This window comes from Capsaspora owczarzaki (genome assembly GCF_000151315.2).
Source record: "Capsaspora owczarzaki ATCC 30864 unplaced genomic scaffold supercont2.8, whole genome shotgun sequence".
Taxonomy (NCBI): domain Eukaryota; class Filasterea; order Ministeriida; family Capsasporidae; genus Capsaspora; species Capsaspora owczarzaki.
The window spans coordinates 967,260-981,518 of NW_011887299.1; the positions used below are offsets into that span (position 1 = coordinate 967,260).

The window sequence follows — 14,259 nt, forward strand, 5'->3', positions numbered from 1 at the left end:
TCCTTTTTTTTTTTTTTTTTTTTTTTTTTTTTTTTTTTTTTTTTTTTTCATCAGTGTGTTTGCCTGCGAACTGACCTCTCGCCTTGCCTTGTCTCACCATTTCGCGCTTCTTCTTGTCTGTGACAGGTGTGTGTTTTTGTTTTTTTAGTTCTTTGACCCGAGACTTTTCCGATTTTTAGTTTAGGTCCCCCTCCGTTTCTCTCTTTTTCGCATCTTGCGGATACTTTGTCGACCGCTACTTCTCGGCTCTTCATCACCTACTTGTCGTGTGACCGACCGACAGGCTGACCGACAAGGCTGACTGACAAGGCTGACTGACAAGGCTGACTGACTGACTGGCTCTCAGTGATTCGCCGATTTTATACGGAGCGAGAGACAGTTCTATTCTCTAACAGTTTCTAAATGGCGAGCAGGAGCGACCTCGATCCGTCAGCCGCGATGCTGCTTGGTCGCCAATCGTCACCTCAGACAATTCGCGGTCAACCGCACAACGATGCCTCGAGTGATGGCACGCTGTCGTCGTCTCCGTCGTCGTCGTCGTCGTCCGCGGCGGTTTTCGGCACCTCGCCGCGATCGCACGAAGGGCTCGATTCCCTGCGTGAGTCGGACAGCGTTTCCCACCTGTCTGCGCAAAATCTTCAAGATGTAAGAAAGGGTCAAAAGCTGCGGAGGCTCGAGATTGACAATCACCACCAGCCACCACCACCAGCCGCCGCCGCGACAAGTCACAGCAGCAGCGGCAACTTGAACGATTCTCCCCTCTCCTCGCCGAGCTCCACGAGCAGCGCCACTGCGTTCGATTCGCCGTCCCATGCATCAGCGACTGCAGGTCCAACCTCTTTGGCCTCCTCACAGACTGCCGCAGCGTCGTCGTCGTCGTCGTCGTCGTCGTCGTCGTCGGCCTTGGCGGCGTCATCCGCCCCTTCGTTTGGCTCAGCTTCCGTCAATGCGACAATCGTACCACAGAAAGTGGCGCCTCCCACTCGGCGGTTGCTGGCAGGAGGTGGTTCGCCCAAAACCATTGGCGCACTCAGCGCAAAGTCCTCCCCGGACTTGTTCGGAAAACCCAAAACGGCAGGTCGCAGCAACCCTCTGGGCGCCATGGACTCTGGAGGCATGATCAACTTCCCGTCCACTCCCATCACAGGAAAGCATTACCACTACGAGTTTGTGAATCTCCCTGAAAAGTTTGCGCTCGTCCTTCCTTCGTCCGCGATCACAGCCGGGTCATCTGACTCGACGAAGCGACGCTCGGTCAACCAGGTCTATCGCTTGCAAGTTGTCAGCGGATCGGGATCGTGGTTTGTGCGGCGCACGTACACTGACTTCCGGGATCTCGATCGGCAGCTCCATCGCTGCACATTCCATCGGCGGTACAGCAAGCTGCCCAAGCTGCAGACGGATAAGGACAATGGCAAGTTTCTTGGTCTGGCCGCTCTGGATGAGCGCCGCGCCCAGCTGGCGGCGTATGTGACGAGACTTGCGTCCATTTTGCCAGGATCGGTCACATGCGGCACTGTGCTCGAATGGCTCGAACTGGATGCCAGCGGTGAGCACGCTCAGCCTTCAAAGGCGCTGGGCGTGGCAGCTGCGAGTGCGGCGACTGCCAGCACCGGTTCCGAGCCCGGCAGCGGCTCCAACTCGATGAACAGCTCCGGGACGTTCGTGCGCGTGCGCGCTCTTGCCTTGGGCGTGGTCATCATCAACTACACTGCTCAACAGAGCGACGAATTGAGTCTTGCCGTGGGCGAGATGGTTTCCATCATTGACATGCCCTCTCCCGAAGAATCGCCCTGGTGGCGAGGGAACAAGGGCTTTGCCAGCGGCTTTTTCCCGTCTCAGTGCGTGCGTGTGATTTCCGTTGCGCGTAAAGCCCCAGCGGCAGATCCCGTTGCTGCTGTTGCGGCCTCGCCAGCATCTGTCGTCGCCGAATCCGCCGACGCCTCCTCTGCATCACCGCTGTCGTCCTCGGTTTCCAAGTCCGAGACCATCATGCCCGCAGCAGCTCCGGCAACGAGCACGGTGGCGCCAGAAGATGTCATTACAAGCTTCCCTCAGGCTGTCGACCGTCTGCGGAAGCAATTGCCTCAGTTGCAAAAATCGCAGAGTTCGACCGTCCTCGGGAAAACGCCGCTCAACCTCGATCTTCCTGCAGGCACATTCGCGCCCGGGTCGGCCATGAATGCGCACGTCATCACGCGCAACCAAAAGCTCGTTTCTTTTCTGCGCACATTCTTCCAGGAGCGCCGCAAGGAAAAGGGTCTGTACCCTCAATCTCTTGTGACGTTGCGATCGACCGGCATTTTCCAAGACGCCGTGTAAGTAGAGTTTGCTTTCTTGAGGGACGAATGCACCCCCCCCCGGGCCGCCCTCCCATGTATTGATTTACTGATTTTCTAATGAATTGTGTCCAGATTTGGAGCCGACCTATCGGAGCTGTTGCAACGGAGCGGCCGATCTGTACCGTTGTTAGTGGAAAAGTGTGTTCGGCAGCTCGAAGCACAGGGCATCATCAAGGGAATCTACCGATTGTCTGGCGTTGCATCCAACGTTCAGAAGCTGCGATCCGAATTCAACGACAACGAGGATGCTGTTGACTTGACCACCCGCAACACGGCGAGCGAAATTCACTGCATTTCGAACGTTCTCAAGCTCTTCTTTCGCGAGCTCCCAAACCCCTTGATGACATTTTCCCTGTACGACGACTTGGTCAAGGTTGCCAATACCGAAGACGCGGCCGTCCAGCGAACGCTTCTGTTGGAGGTGCTTGGCAAGATGCCTCCGCTGCACTACTCGACCCTGCGCTTTTTGATTGCCCATTTGGTGCGGCTCGCAGGTTTTAGCGAGTCGACCAACATGACCGCCGCCAACCTCGCCATCGTGTGGGGACCCAACATCATCCGCCCGCTCAAGCAAGACCTGTCCCTGGTGGTGGTTCAATCCAAAGAGCAAGCGGCTGTGGCGGAGCTGCTCATCAATGACTTTACCGCCTTTTTCGGCGAACAGCCCGCCGAGCTCTTGTCTCCGCGCGAAAAGGACGAGGAAGACGAGGCGGAACGTCTGGCCAAGGAAAAGCAACAGCATCGCAACAGCGCTGTTGCAACGGCCACCTTTGCTCCAGTGATTATGGCTAACAGTCTGGGACCCTCTGCGTTGCGAAGCTCCTTTCGCGCCAACAAAACGAGCACCGTGGGGCGTCGCCGTGTTGCACCACCGCCCCCAATCACGGCCATTCTGTCCAAGTCTGCCATTTTGCCTCCACAGAGCGATGCCGGCAGCGATCCCGACCGTCGTTCTTCATCCTTCTCGTCCACCAGGCCGCTGAAGCCTGTGCGCGCAGCCCCGCCTCGTCCGCCACCGCAAAATCTCGTCCCTCCGGCGGCGGCGGCAACTACCTCCGCAGCAGCCAGCACTATAACCGAGACTCTTGCCGATTCCAACAAGTCTGCCGAAGACCCCTCGCAGCGAGCCGTTTCGCCTGTTGCAATCACCCTCACCACAGAGCCAGCTGCACGCCAGGTGGCCGACAATGACGTCGACGAGGACGCCGTTCTCAACACTGCCATTGCCCAGAAGCGGCGGCTGTCGACGGGTATCGTCGTCTTCCCGCGCGGCAAGTCTGCGTCAATGGGCAGCAACGGACCTGGCGGTGTTCGGATGAGTCGCGAGTCTGCGCTACTGGAGTGGGGACCGTCTGCACAGCATCAGGACAGCAATGTATTGCCCGCCGCAGCCTCCAGTGGTGCCGCAGCGGGTCTGGCCGCACCAGGACAACGGATTTCGAGACGTGCAGTGTCTGAGGAGGACTTGTCGCGTCCTTTCATCTCCAATCCAATCCTCCTTCCCGACAGCTCACACCTTTCTGCGTCGACGTCCAACTTGATTCAGACAGCCATCGACCTGCATCCCCCAGGCGGCACGCCGATCATTGGTTCGACTCCAGGCGTGCCGACGCCAGCGAGACCCATGATGCTGCCTCCGCCTCGGGCTGCCCACAATGTTCCAACCAAACTGGCGGGACTCCTTTCGCTATCGCAAGGCGGCAGTCCGGTCAATCCATCCTCGCCTTCCCCACCGCCTGCAGCCATTCCAGAGCAACCTCCCTCGCTTCGCGACCGTTCTACAACATCGCCGCAAGCCGTGCGTCGACCCGCGCCCCAGCCGCCTGTCACCGTTCCAAAGAAACCACCGCCGGCACCTCCTGTGAGTCACGCCGTCGAGCCCAGCCCAGGCGGCCCCTCGATTCCACCGGGCTCGGCCCAGGACTACTCGACACCGTCCGTAGCCACGCTGAGTGCGCTGTTCAACTCTGTAGCTCACTTGAAGGCCAATGGAGACGCGTCCCCTCCAGCTGCTCGGCGCGCGACCAAATCTGGCAGCGACTCTGCGCCTGGTGCGCCTGGTGCGCCTGGTGCGCCTGGTGCGCCTGGTGCCCCCACGGGCAAGCCTCCTGTGGCACCTCGATCTCAGTCTCCGAAAATTCCGTCGCCTCGTGCCAGCGTGGACATTAACCAGGTGCAGCCGATTGCAGCGGCCGCACAACCCGACGTGGCCGCACAGTCTGCCACGGCTGCACAACCTGCCGCTGTCCAGGTGATCGCCAGCGAAACCCGCGTTCGCTCCATGTCATCACCCCTCTTGCATCGCCTGTCGCGCGACTTGTTCACGCTGGAAGAGCTCGATGCCGCGGCGTCCGCAGAAGAGCAGCCGAACAGCATCCCGCCTCATCTCCGGCGACACACTCGCCAACGAAGTCGAAGCGGAGACTCCGTCCAAGGGCAACCTCAGTTTGACGGCGACGGCAACGTTGTCAATGGCCGAAACGCAGCCGCCCTGTCTGGCCGCAACTCTGGCTCCAACGAAGCCCTCATTCGGCGCCCAATCAAGCCTCTGCCACCCATGCCAGCTCCACGAGCACCAGAGCCGGATTCCCAAAAGCCGCACTCCAGCCTGCAGGCCCAGTCATCGACCAGCAGTCTGGGTGCTTCGACGGACACGAGCTCGGCCACGTCATACGATGCTCTACCTCAAGTGGCGAGCAACAAGCCCACGCCCGCTCCACGAAATCCCGTCTTACCCGCGACGCCAGTCACTCCAACACTGAGCACGGAACGTGTTTTCGAGCAATCGAAAGCCGATGCTGCTGCTGCTGCTGCCGCTGGTTCAACGACTGTGCCTGCGATTGTGGTCGAGCCAGTCGTGGCCGTCGCCGCCGTCCCCGCCGTGGCTGCGCCGTTCGTCGTGGCACCCGTCGTTGCCCCCGCTGTTGCCTTGCGTCAATCGTTTGGCTCCTCGTCCAAGCGGTCGTCTCGACGCATCAGCGAAGAAGAGCTCGGCTCGATGCTCATCCCTGAGCTCAACTCGTACCACTTCAAGCCGCTGCCGCGCGCACGCCTGTCTGGGCTCATGTCGACTGGCTCCTTTGAGCTGAGCGGCGAAGACGGCGACACTGATTCGATCGACATGGAGGATATCATTCGTGCAAGCCAGGAAATGATGATGCAACTCGGTCAAGGTCGCAAGACGAGTGTGGCATCGTCAGGAAGCAACAGCAGCCTCGATCCTGCGACATCCATCCCTCCATCCCTTGCCATGCGTCTGTCTGCCATCATCCTCTCGGAGGAGGGCATGGACGAGCAAGCCGAGCAGGCAAACGCGCAAGCCGAGCAGTTGGAGCATCTCGAGCAACTCGTCCAAGATTCTGCTGCCGACGACCCGGACAATGAGCAGGTGTTGGCCGAGGCGCTTGCCCGCTTTGACGAGGAGCAAGAAAATGTCGAGCAGACGGCGCTTTGCGACGAAGATGGCAACCAGTACTGGATTGACGGCAACGGCGTGCCGTACTACCGCGACGACTCTGGTCAGCCTTACTACTACAATGAGGACGGCAACATTTACTTTTTCGATGCCAATGGCGTCATGTTTGTGGAAGACGCGAACGGCGAGTGGATTGAAGCGACGCAGCAGGCCGTGTTTGACGGCGATCGCTACGACGCTGAAAATGAGGACGGTGCTGATGGGACGACCGAGAAAGCTGGTCTGACGGCCGTCCCGGACGACTCGAGCGACAAGCGCGCCTCTCGTCTCATTGAGCGCGAGGACGACGACTGGGGCGCCACTGAAAGTTAAAATGCGAATGATTTGCGGCTCTTATTTTTTGTTTTTAAAATCGTGTTGTAATTTTTTTTTCGATGTGAATACAATTTAGTTGAAGGATAGTTTTTGATGCGTTACAAGATTTTTTTTTTCTTTTGTTCTTGCTCCAGTTGAAGTGTTCAAACGAGCATGCACTTTGCAACTATCAAAACGATGTACTGTATTGTCATGCTGCCAAAAAGAGTGGCTGACTACTTGAGAGACATTTGCTCCAGCTCTGGAAAGTTGTTCTGGACCTTTTTGAGAATATAGTCGCCATAGCGGAGCGGGAAGGTCAAAGAACGGATGCTAGGGTTGGTTGTAAGCGAGGACAGGTCCGTGTCCTTGGCTGTTACAGCAGTGGCCGTCTTGCCGTCGTCCGAAAATGTAATGTCCAGGGGGTTGATCATGCAGTCAAAGTTGGGGTCAAAGAAAAACGGGGCAGTGATGCGGTTGACGTTGGACACGTTCTTGACGCGGTGCGGTGCGGCGCGAACGACCCCTTTCGTCCAGACTTCCAGCATGTCGCCTGGCAGCATTCGAGACCCGTTAGTTATTGACGAGAGAAGAGAAGAGAAGAGAATGCGTGAATCGCAGGGCTCCAGAACATACCAATGTTGACAACAAACGTGCCAGGAATTTGGCGGGCTTTGACCCATTCTCCAGTCTTGAGTTCAATCTCAAGGCCGATGATATTCGGCGAGGACAGAACAGTCAAGCATCCGTAGTCTCTGCGTTTAGGATCGAGCAGTCACAGAATGAGCAGAGTCAGTTCCAAGTTGGCAACACAATGTTCAATGATTCAAAGCTCACCTGTGGACGCCGACTCCTACACGTCATAAACGTCAGGACAAAAAGCAGATGGAACGGAGCCAACAAGGACCGACAAGGACATGGGATTCAACATTGGTGAGATTTGACACAAATAGGTGTCGGCTAAAAAAGACTGCAGCGAATCCAAACTACAAATTACCCCAGCGTTCCTCGCCGTTCTCGTGCTTGGCAACAGGGTCGGCAGGGTAGTGGAACAGACGGAAGGGCGTGAACGGGTTGGCCGTGAATGCTTTCCGGAAAAAGTCGGGCTGGTCAAAGAGGCAAGTCACAAGCCAAAACAAACACCACATTGCATGTACCGTACAGCGTGAGTGAGTTTCGTCTTTCAGCCACCATCGACATTTCTGCTGAGAAACCAGCTCATCACACGACCAGAAATGGCCAAAATGTCCCGCTCCGTGTTTTTGTTTTTCGATTCAGTTTGTTTGTTTGTTTTGTTTTACCGCAAGTCCCAGGGATTCGGCAATGCCCTCCATGATGGTGTGGCCAAGCTCGGTCATGACGGACATGTAGGTCGTGACTGTCTGCTTGTACTCTGGAAAGTCCTGCACGTCGGGCCACTGGTTTGCACCGTGCATTGGCTTCTTGGCGAGCACATCTGGATGGTTGTCTGCGAGGTCCTCGCCAAAGTAAATCCCTTCCTTCCAGTCGGCGCGGTAGGACGTGAGTTCGCCACCGAGCGCAAACCAGCCCCGGAAGACGCGCGAATTGGACATGGCGATGCGTTGCTTGTACTCGGTCGGCTTGGCGAGAAAGTCGAGCGTCGTGCTGAAGAGCGCGTCGAGCAGCTGCTGCGGCACGCCGTGGCCCGCGCAGTAGAAGAACCCGACGTCGCGGCACGCAAAGCGCAGCTGCTCAATCACGCGCTGGCGATCGGCCGCAGGAGCACCGGGCGCGAGGGCGGCAATGTCAATCACGGGAACCGCAAGGCGCTCGTCCTCAACAGCGGCAGGCAGGTTGGTCCGCAGCGACGACGCGTCCACGGCATACGGGTCGCCCATTTAAATCAAGCTCAAAGGAAAAACGCTAGAAGGAAGGAAAAGACAAAGAAGAGGCGGAGTGTGTGTGGATCCGAGGGTTTGGTTGAGAAAAAGCCTCAAATGCTCAAACCGAGAAAATTGCTGGAGTGGGGTTTTTGTTGTGTTTGGGTGTTTGGTATTTAGCGGCAATGGACATGATCTCAAAAACATCATTCAAGCAAAAGTCTTCATCCCAAACTTTCAAAAAGGAGCGCCACTCGCTCGCTCTACTCGACATGGTCAGTGGGAACGGAGGCAAGAGCATCGCGGAGAACGTGCGAGGGAATAATGTACGAGTCGCTCGCCTTGTAGCCGGGGCTCTGCTTGTCAGCAGTCCACTCCACTTCAAAGTGGAAGCCAACGATCGTCTTGGTGGCGTGATCGATGAAACCGCGGGTCTTGACGGGACCCGAGCACAGATCGCTCAGCTCGCACTCGGTGGCGTGCGGGGTTTCTTTGAGCGCAGTGTAAGCCCAGCTCTGGAGATTTTCCAGAGTCACATTGTACGTAGTGCTGCCATTGACCTTGACCTTGAACAGCGCATCCTTCCTGTCTTGGTCAGCAGGACTGACCTGCGAACAGAGAAGCCAGACGAACATGAGCAACACGCACACGCAAACACAAAAAGCAACTCGCAGTTTAGTTGTCAGCCATTGATGAACGTACCGACACATAGCCACGCTCCCAGCGGAACGGATCATCGCAGTGCAAGAAGAACATGTCGGTCGATTCGCGCTGGTTGAACGAAGTCGCCGGGTTGTGGAAGACAACGTTCTTGGACGCCTTTGCACCCTCCATCGTTTCAAGAGTGATGCGCATGGTAACTGGAGCCAAGCGAGCAACATATGCACTGGCGCGGAGGTGCGGAGGGCGGCGACAGGAGCACAGGGTGATGATAAAAGAACTGTAAGCAAACAGGCACGACAAAACAACAACAAAACCCGAAGCAGCAAGCACATACCGGCCGTGCCAGGACGAGCTCTTGCCTGGAGCTTCCATCTGACCAGAGATGGTCACCTTCACAACACCCTTCGGTTCGACGGTGAAAGGGAGTTCGCCCTTGCCAGTCACTTGGCACGTCGTCTTGCGGCTGCGGACCCACTCGCCGTCGACCAAAAAGTCACAGTAGCAATCAATGATGGTTACTGGGTCGTCGGGAGCGGTCTTGCTGGTGTCAACAGCGGTGAGCAGGCGGCAAGCCTCCTCCACGTTGATTTGGTGTGTCTGAACCATGGCCAGAATCATGATGCGCTCGCTCGACGACGAACCAACAGCAGCCTCGCCCTTTGCCAGATTCATGACCATGATTTCGTTGACGAAGGTATCAAACCTAGACGAGCATCAAAATTCGCAAAGTCAACGATGTTGATCCAACAGCACCAGGCTCGTGCACTCTCGTGCTGCTGCTGCTGCTGCGACACTTACGAAAAGCCGCTCGTGTTGGGATTGGCTTGCGCCGGTCCAACGTTCTTGAGACGCAGCTTGGTCGATCCCGAGTTGGTCGTGTTCTCGTCCTCGAAAATCGGAGGAGCTGTGGCCAGAGAGAGAGAGAGGCGGACAGGAAGAAGATGAGCACCACTCGCCAGCCCTTTTGATTTTCAATCAACAACAGCATTGGAGAAAACGTACCCTTGGTGATGGAGTCTGGGAAGGGAGTAAAGTTGGCGACCTTGGGTGGCGGCTTGACGATCGAAGTGTCAATGTTGGCACCAGAGCCGGCCGGAAGGAAGGCCTTGGTCTCGCCCTTTTCCAAGGGAGACAGGGACTTGAAGAAGAGTTCCTGTCGGCAGCCATTTAATAGCGAGCAGAGGGAATGTGCAGAAATTGTCAGACAAAAAAGGAAGGGCCCAAGGAGGACCGTTCAAAACAAGCAAGCGTTTACCTTGACCAACGGACCATCCGAGGTGCAGGACTTGATCTGGAGACGCACGCCGGCAATGGACTCTTGGTGAAGAATCCAATCAGCGCGCACGTACCAGTACAACTTTTCGGTGCTCTGGTCGAGCTCACCAGGGAAGTCGTAAGTACCGCGTGTGCAAATGAGCGTTTCGGTCGCGTTGTTCTTGAGCTTGAAGGAAGCCGCGGCGTTGGGATCGATGGTCATCATCATCAAGTTGAAGTTTCCCTGCCACCAGGACAAAAAAGCGTGAGTTTCCTCAAGTTCAGCGCATACAACAGTCGAAAACATGTTCGAGCAAACAACAAACGAAAGAGAGGAAAAACCAACCTTGCCAATGCGAACAAACAGGTGGCCATCGGTACGAACGCCGACCGTGGCCCACTTGGTCATTCCATCCTCGAGATCGACCTGCTGGCCGCTGAGCCAAATCTCCGACTCGAGACTCTTCTGCTTGTAAAGCCACGAAAAGTAGTTCAGGTACGGGAAGAAGACGTGATGGTCCTTGATGTGGCGACCGCGACGGCAGCCTTCCGCATTGGCAGCAGTCGTGTCGCGGAATTCCTTGTCGCAGCATCGCATGCGAACACCGCGGTCTGCACAAGCGCGCAAGTTGAGTTAGGTGGGAAGTTGAAACAAAAAAAAATCGAAACAACTTTGAAAAAACAAATAACCGAAATTGACAGACCCAGCAACCGTTTTGGTAGATCGCGCAAAAAAAAGAAGCACACCAGACACGGCAATACTGAAACTTACTCGAGTAGGTCGAATGGGTAGGATGGAACTTGCAAGTGCCCATGGCGTTCGAGGACTCCTTGAACTCCTGGCCGCACTGCACGCACTCATGAACCTCCTCAAGCGCAGCACGGCGCTTTTCGAGCTCGAGCATCTCGACAGTGGTCTTGGCGGTGTCCTGAACGCGCTGCTGGGCGTTCAGCACTGAAAACAAGATAGAACGCGTTCAGAAATAAGCCAACAAATTGTTGCCAAACCCAAATCCCCAAACCCAACCATGCACGCACGCACCTTCGGCAGCTTGGACGGCCGCGTTGAGATCGACGATGCACACGTCAATGTTCTCGTGGAAGAGCGCAACGGTGACATTGATGGACTCGCCGCGGATAAACTTGAGGATCTTGTCCTTCTTCTCGCCCTTGGCGCGCTGCTTGGCCTGGGCTTCAAAGAAGCGGTTGACCGAGTCGAGGACCTGGTTGAGGCGGCGCAAGACGTCTTCGTAGACTTGCAGGTTTCCGCACGATGTCTTGAGCACTGCGCCAAACACATTCATTTGTGTGAGCATCATCGAGCGTTTTTTCGCCTTTTTCTTTTTTTCGGATCCAAAAACGCGACAACGTTTCATGTCATGCATTTTTCTTTGTTCTTTGGTCTTTCATCGTGCAACGTGGACGTGGGAAAGTGAGTGGGTTGATTGCTCAACGTGGTTGAACTGACGTTGCAATCCATTCCTGAGAGCGCACTGTTTTCCCCCGTCCCCTCCCACCACCGCACCCTTCCACTCCGCTCCACCCCCTCCGCCACCCCCAACTCTCTTCCATCCACGCCTGTTCGCACTCCATCGTCACACTGGGCTCCACACAAACTCGTCTTTGATCACAAATTGCGGTTTTTGGTTCTTGCACACAATTCCATTATTGGAATCGGCAACCAAAAAAAAAAAAAAAAAAAAAAATCCCGCTTCGTTCATTCCAGAACGCAGTAACGTCACGCCAGCAAAAGTGCGCAGTGGGCTCAGCTGGTCGACTTGGAGGGACAGAGACAGAGACAGAAGGAAGAGCAAGGGGGTGTCTCTGTGTGCGGCTTACCCTCGAGCGGGCGTTCGAGCGAGCGGACGCTGTGTCACACAGAAAAAAAAAAAAAAAATCAAGTGTTAAAAAAAAAAAAAAAAAAAAAAAAAAAAAAAAAAAAAATCAGTGTTTCGTTTGGACTGCAGGATCATCATCATCGCTTTGATGGCGTTTACCGGGCGGAGAGCTTCTCGAACTCGGGCTCAATCATCTCGTACTCCTCCACCATCCGGATGATGTTGGCGGTGACGAACAACGCAAACGACAGGAGATCGCTCATGGCTTTGGCTTTGGCAAAACAGCAACAAAAAATAAAGGACTGAACTGTGTCGGCTCAGACTTGAACTGGATTCAGAGACACTGAGAAATAGATAAAGAAGCAATATGCGGGATTGGTACAAGTCAGGTTCGTCGGTGCCAATGCGAGGGCTGTTTGGTTGTCACCGAGACTCCAGTTGACCCTTGTCCCTGATGTTATCGTGTCTCTCGCGCCTTCAGCGCAAGTGGATTTTGCCGTCATTCTGGGAGTCCCAGCGCGTGACTGGCGAACACTCGTTGATTGGTGTTTGAGTTCTAACCACTCTCGTGAGCCGATGAGCTGGTCGTAGTTTCAGCCGCTTTCAGCCAGACCTGCCTCTACGCCGCAGCTGTTGCAACTCTAATCTATGAACAAACGAAGCAGATAACTCTACTTCAAAAAGAAGCGGCGCAAAAGACCTATCCAGTCGCGAAGGACAAAGTTACGAAAAAATTTACGCTATCTCTGACCTGAGTTCCTCCTCCGGGACCAATGGCTTTCCCAAGGAAGGGGTGCTCCAGCATGAATTTTGGCGCGGTGCCAGTCTTTGCCTTCCTTTCAAGTATGGAAGTGCTGCCGAGGCTGGAAAGAACCCTATCACGAGAGCGATCGACTTCTGGATCAACTCTGAGCTCGGTGGGCGGTTGAACTCTTGTGTGGAGGAAGGGCCAAGGGTTCTCATATTAACCGTTTCGCAGAAGAGGGCCCTTACGCTCTCCTTGGTCCAGCCGAATGGCGAGTGATCGACTTTCGCGAACAAGGGACTCAACCTATTGCTGAAAAGAACTACATTTCTGTGGTCTTTCGAGAGGCGTTTCAAGAGGCCGATGTTCGCTTCAGCGTGCAGCAGGCTGATGGCACCTTCAAACCGAAAGTGGTCCGCATCAAGTGCGCAGGTAAGTACGTACCGCCAACAGTGTGAAAATCTACATTTGTAACAACCCAATCTTCAAACAGCTTCATCCAACGTGTTCAACGAATAAATCCACTTTCAAAGAGCCAAGCCGATTTTTCACTTTGTCAATCGGTGGATTGCAATAGCCTCCAATAGCGTCCGGCGTGTGACAATCGCTGGCATCGTGTGCGACAGAGTCTGAGCGTGTCTGATTGCACTCGGTGCCATTGTCCAAATCAACGAGACTCTGAGCGGCCAAACAAGAGCTGCTCGTCAAAACCGGTTCTGTCGCGGAAGAACTGAGGCGTGCACACCGGTACTTGTCAACGCGAGTCGGCTGCGCTTTGCAACATGCTGCTCGGCAAGAAGCGCAAACGAAAAAGCTTGCTATTCACAATACAAAAACTCGAAACAAACAACAGCTCAAACGGAATCCAAAGACAAAACGAAAGCATCACCGCACCTCCCCGCGCTCAATACCAGTACTGGTAGACGGCGTAGATCGTGTCCGGCGGGCGGTTGATGCTGGACAGGAGGCCAGAGTCGCGGCGGGTGCGACCGGCAATCAGCTTGAACACGGGTCCGCTCTGGTCCTCGTCGCATTGCAGACACGGGTTGAGGGTGGTCGAATTTGGCGGGACGTTGCTTGGCGTGCCCTCAATCCACGCGGCGAGGCAGAGGTCGGAGCAGTGCTTGCGGGTGTTAATCCCGTTGTACATCCAAATGCGCGCGCAGTTCTCCGTAAAGCCAATCTTGATGAGGCACTTGAGCGACTCTTCCTGCGAAATGTAGGTGAGCGCGCAGCACTTGCGGACGGGGTCGGTGAGGTTTGGGTCTTGCATGTAGACGGCCATGTCCTGGGCGCTCGAGCAGTACCCGCACGGGTGCAGGTGGGTCACGTAGGCGCCGTCGTTGCTCGCGGCGGTCGGGTCGGTGTACGTCTGCAGCACATAGTTGGTGCGGTTGGTCGGGTCGGGGTACTTTGCGGCACACACAAAGTCCGGCAGCGTCGTGTTGATGGTCGGGTCGTTGTACGGGTCGCTCGTCAGCGGCGGCAGCGGGTTGAGCAGCACCTTGGCAAAGAAGGCCTCGTACACGGTCGAGTTGTAAGTCGGCGGGTCGAACGCGCTCGTTGTTCCAATCACAGCGGCAGCCATCACCATTGCAACGGCAGCGAGCAGCAGGGTTGGCGTGGTTGTCGCTGTCATTGTCGTCGTCGTCATTGTCGTCGGCGTGGTGGCGGCGGTGCAGCGACGACGGATTGAAAAAATCATGTGATGTTTTTGAGAGCGATTTCGCACGAATGAGATTGCGTTCAAAGGTCAACAATCACAACGAACGACACAATGACAAGGAAAACAACAAAGAGAGAGAAA

General features: G+C 55.6%; 4 protein-coding genes across 4 annotated transcripts; 1 reads left to right on the forward strand and 3 right to left on the reverse strand.

Annotated features, from left to right (window-relative positions):
* Window positions 1-402: 402 nt before the first annotated feature.
* Window positions 403-6,218, forward strand: CAOG_05230 (rho GTPase-activating protein; the record flags this gene model as incomplete). Its single annotated transcript, XM_004346865.2, has 2 exons — window positions 403-2,318; window positions 2,415-6,218. The coding sequence occupies 2 exons, from the start codon at window positions 403-405 to the stop codon at window positions 6,127-6,129; spliced, it is 5,631 nt and encodes a 1,876-aa protein (XP_004346915.1). The 3' UTR covers window positions 6,130-6,218.
* Window positions 6,180-8,089, reverse strand: CAOG_05231 (2OG-Fe(II) oxygenase). The gene is made up of 5 exons (XM_004346866.2): window positions 7,413-8,089; window positions 7,109-7,217; window positions 6,949-6,964; window positions 6,748-6,866; window positions 6,180-6,664 (listed from the first exon to the last, which is right to left on the reverse strand). Exons 1-5 carry the CDS (start codon window positions 7,968-7,970, stop codon window positions 6,348-6,350), a joined length of 1,119 nt encoding a protein of 372 aa, XP_004346916.2. The 5' UTR covers window positions 7,971-8,089; the 3' UTR covers window positions 6,180-6,347.
* Window positions 8,090-8,102: 13 nt separating this feature from the next.
* On the reverse strand, window positions 8,103-12,019 carry CAOG_05232 (hypothetical protein). Its single transcript, XM_004346867.2, has 11 exons — window positions 11,867-12,019; window positions 11,709-11,737; window positions 10,912-11,154; window positions 10,642-10,824; window positions 10,216-10,481; window positions 9,871-10,113; window positions 9,618-9,768; window positions 9,414-9,519; window positions 8,950-9,318; window positions 8,655-8,838; window positions 8,103-8,560 (listed from the first exon to the last, which is right to left on the reverse strand). Exons 1-11 carry the CDS (start codon window positions 11,968-11,970, stop codon window positions 8,216-8,218), a joined length of 2,223 nt encoding a protein of 740 aa, XP_004346917.1. The 5' UTR covers window positions 11,971-12,019; the 3' UTR covers window positions 8,103-8,215.
* Window positions 12,020-13,274: 1,255 nt separating this feature from the next.
* Window positions 13,275-14,256, reverse strand: CAOG_05233 (hypothetical protein). Its single transcript, XM_004346868.2, has one exon. The coding sequence runs from the start codon at window positions 14,155-14,157 to the stop codon at window positions 13,357-13,359; it is 801 nt and encodes a 266-aa protein (XP_004346918.2). The 5' UTR covers window positions 14,158-14,256; the 3' UTR covers window positions 13,275-13,356.
* Window positions 14,257-14,259: the final 3 nt, after the last annotated feature.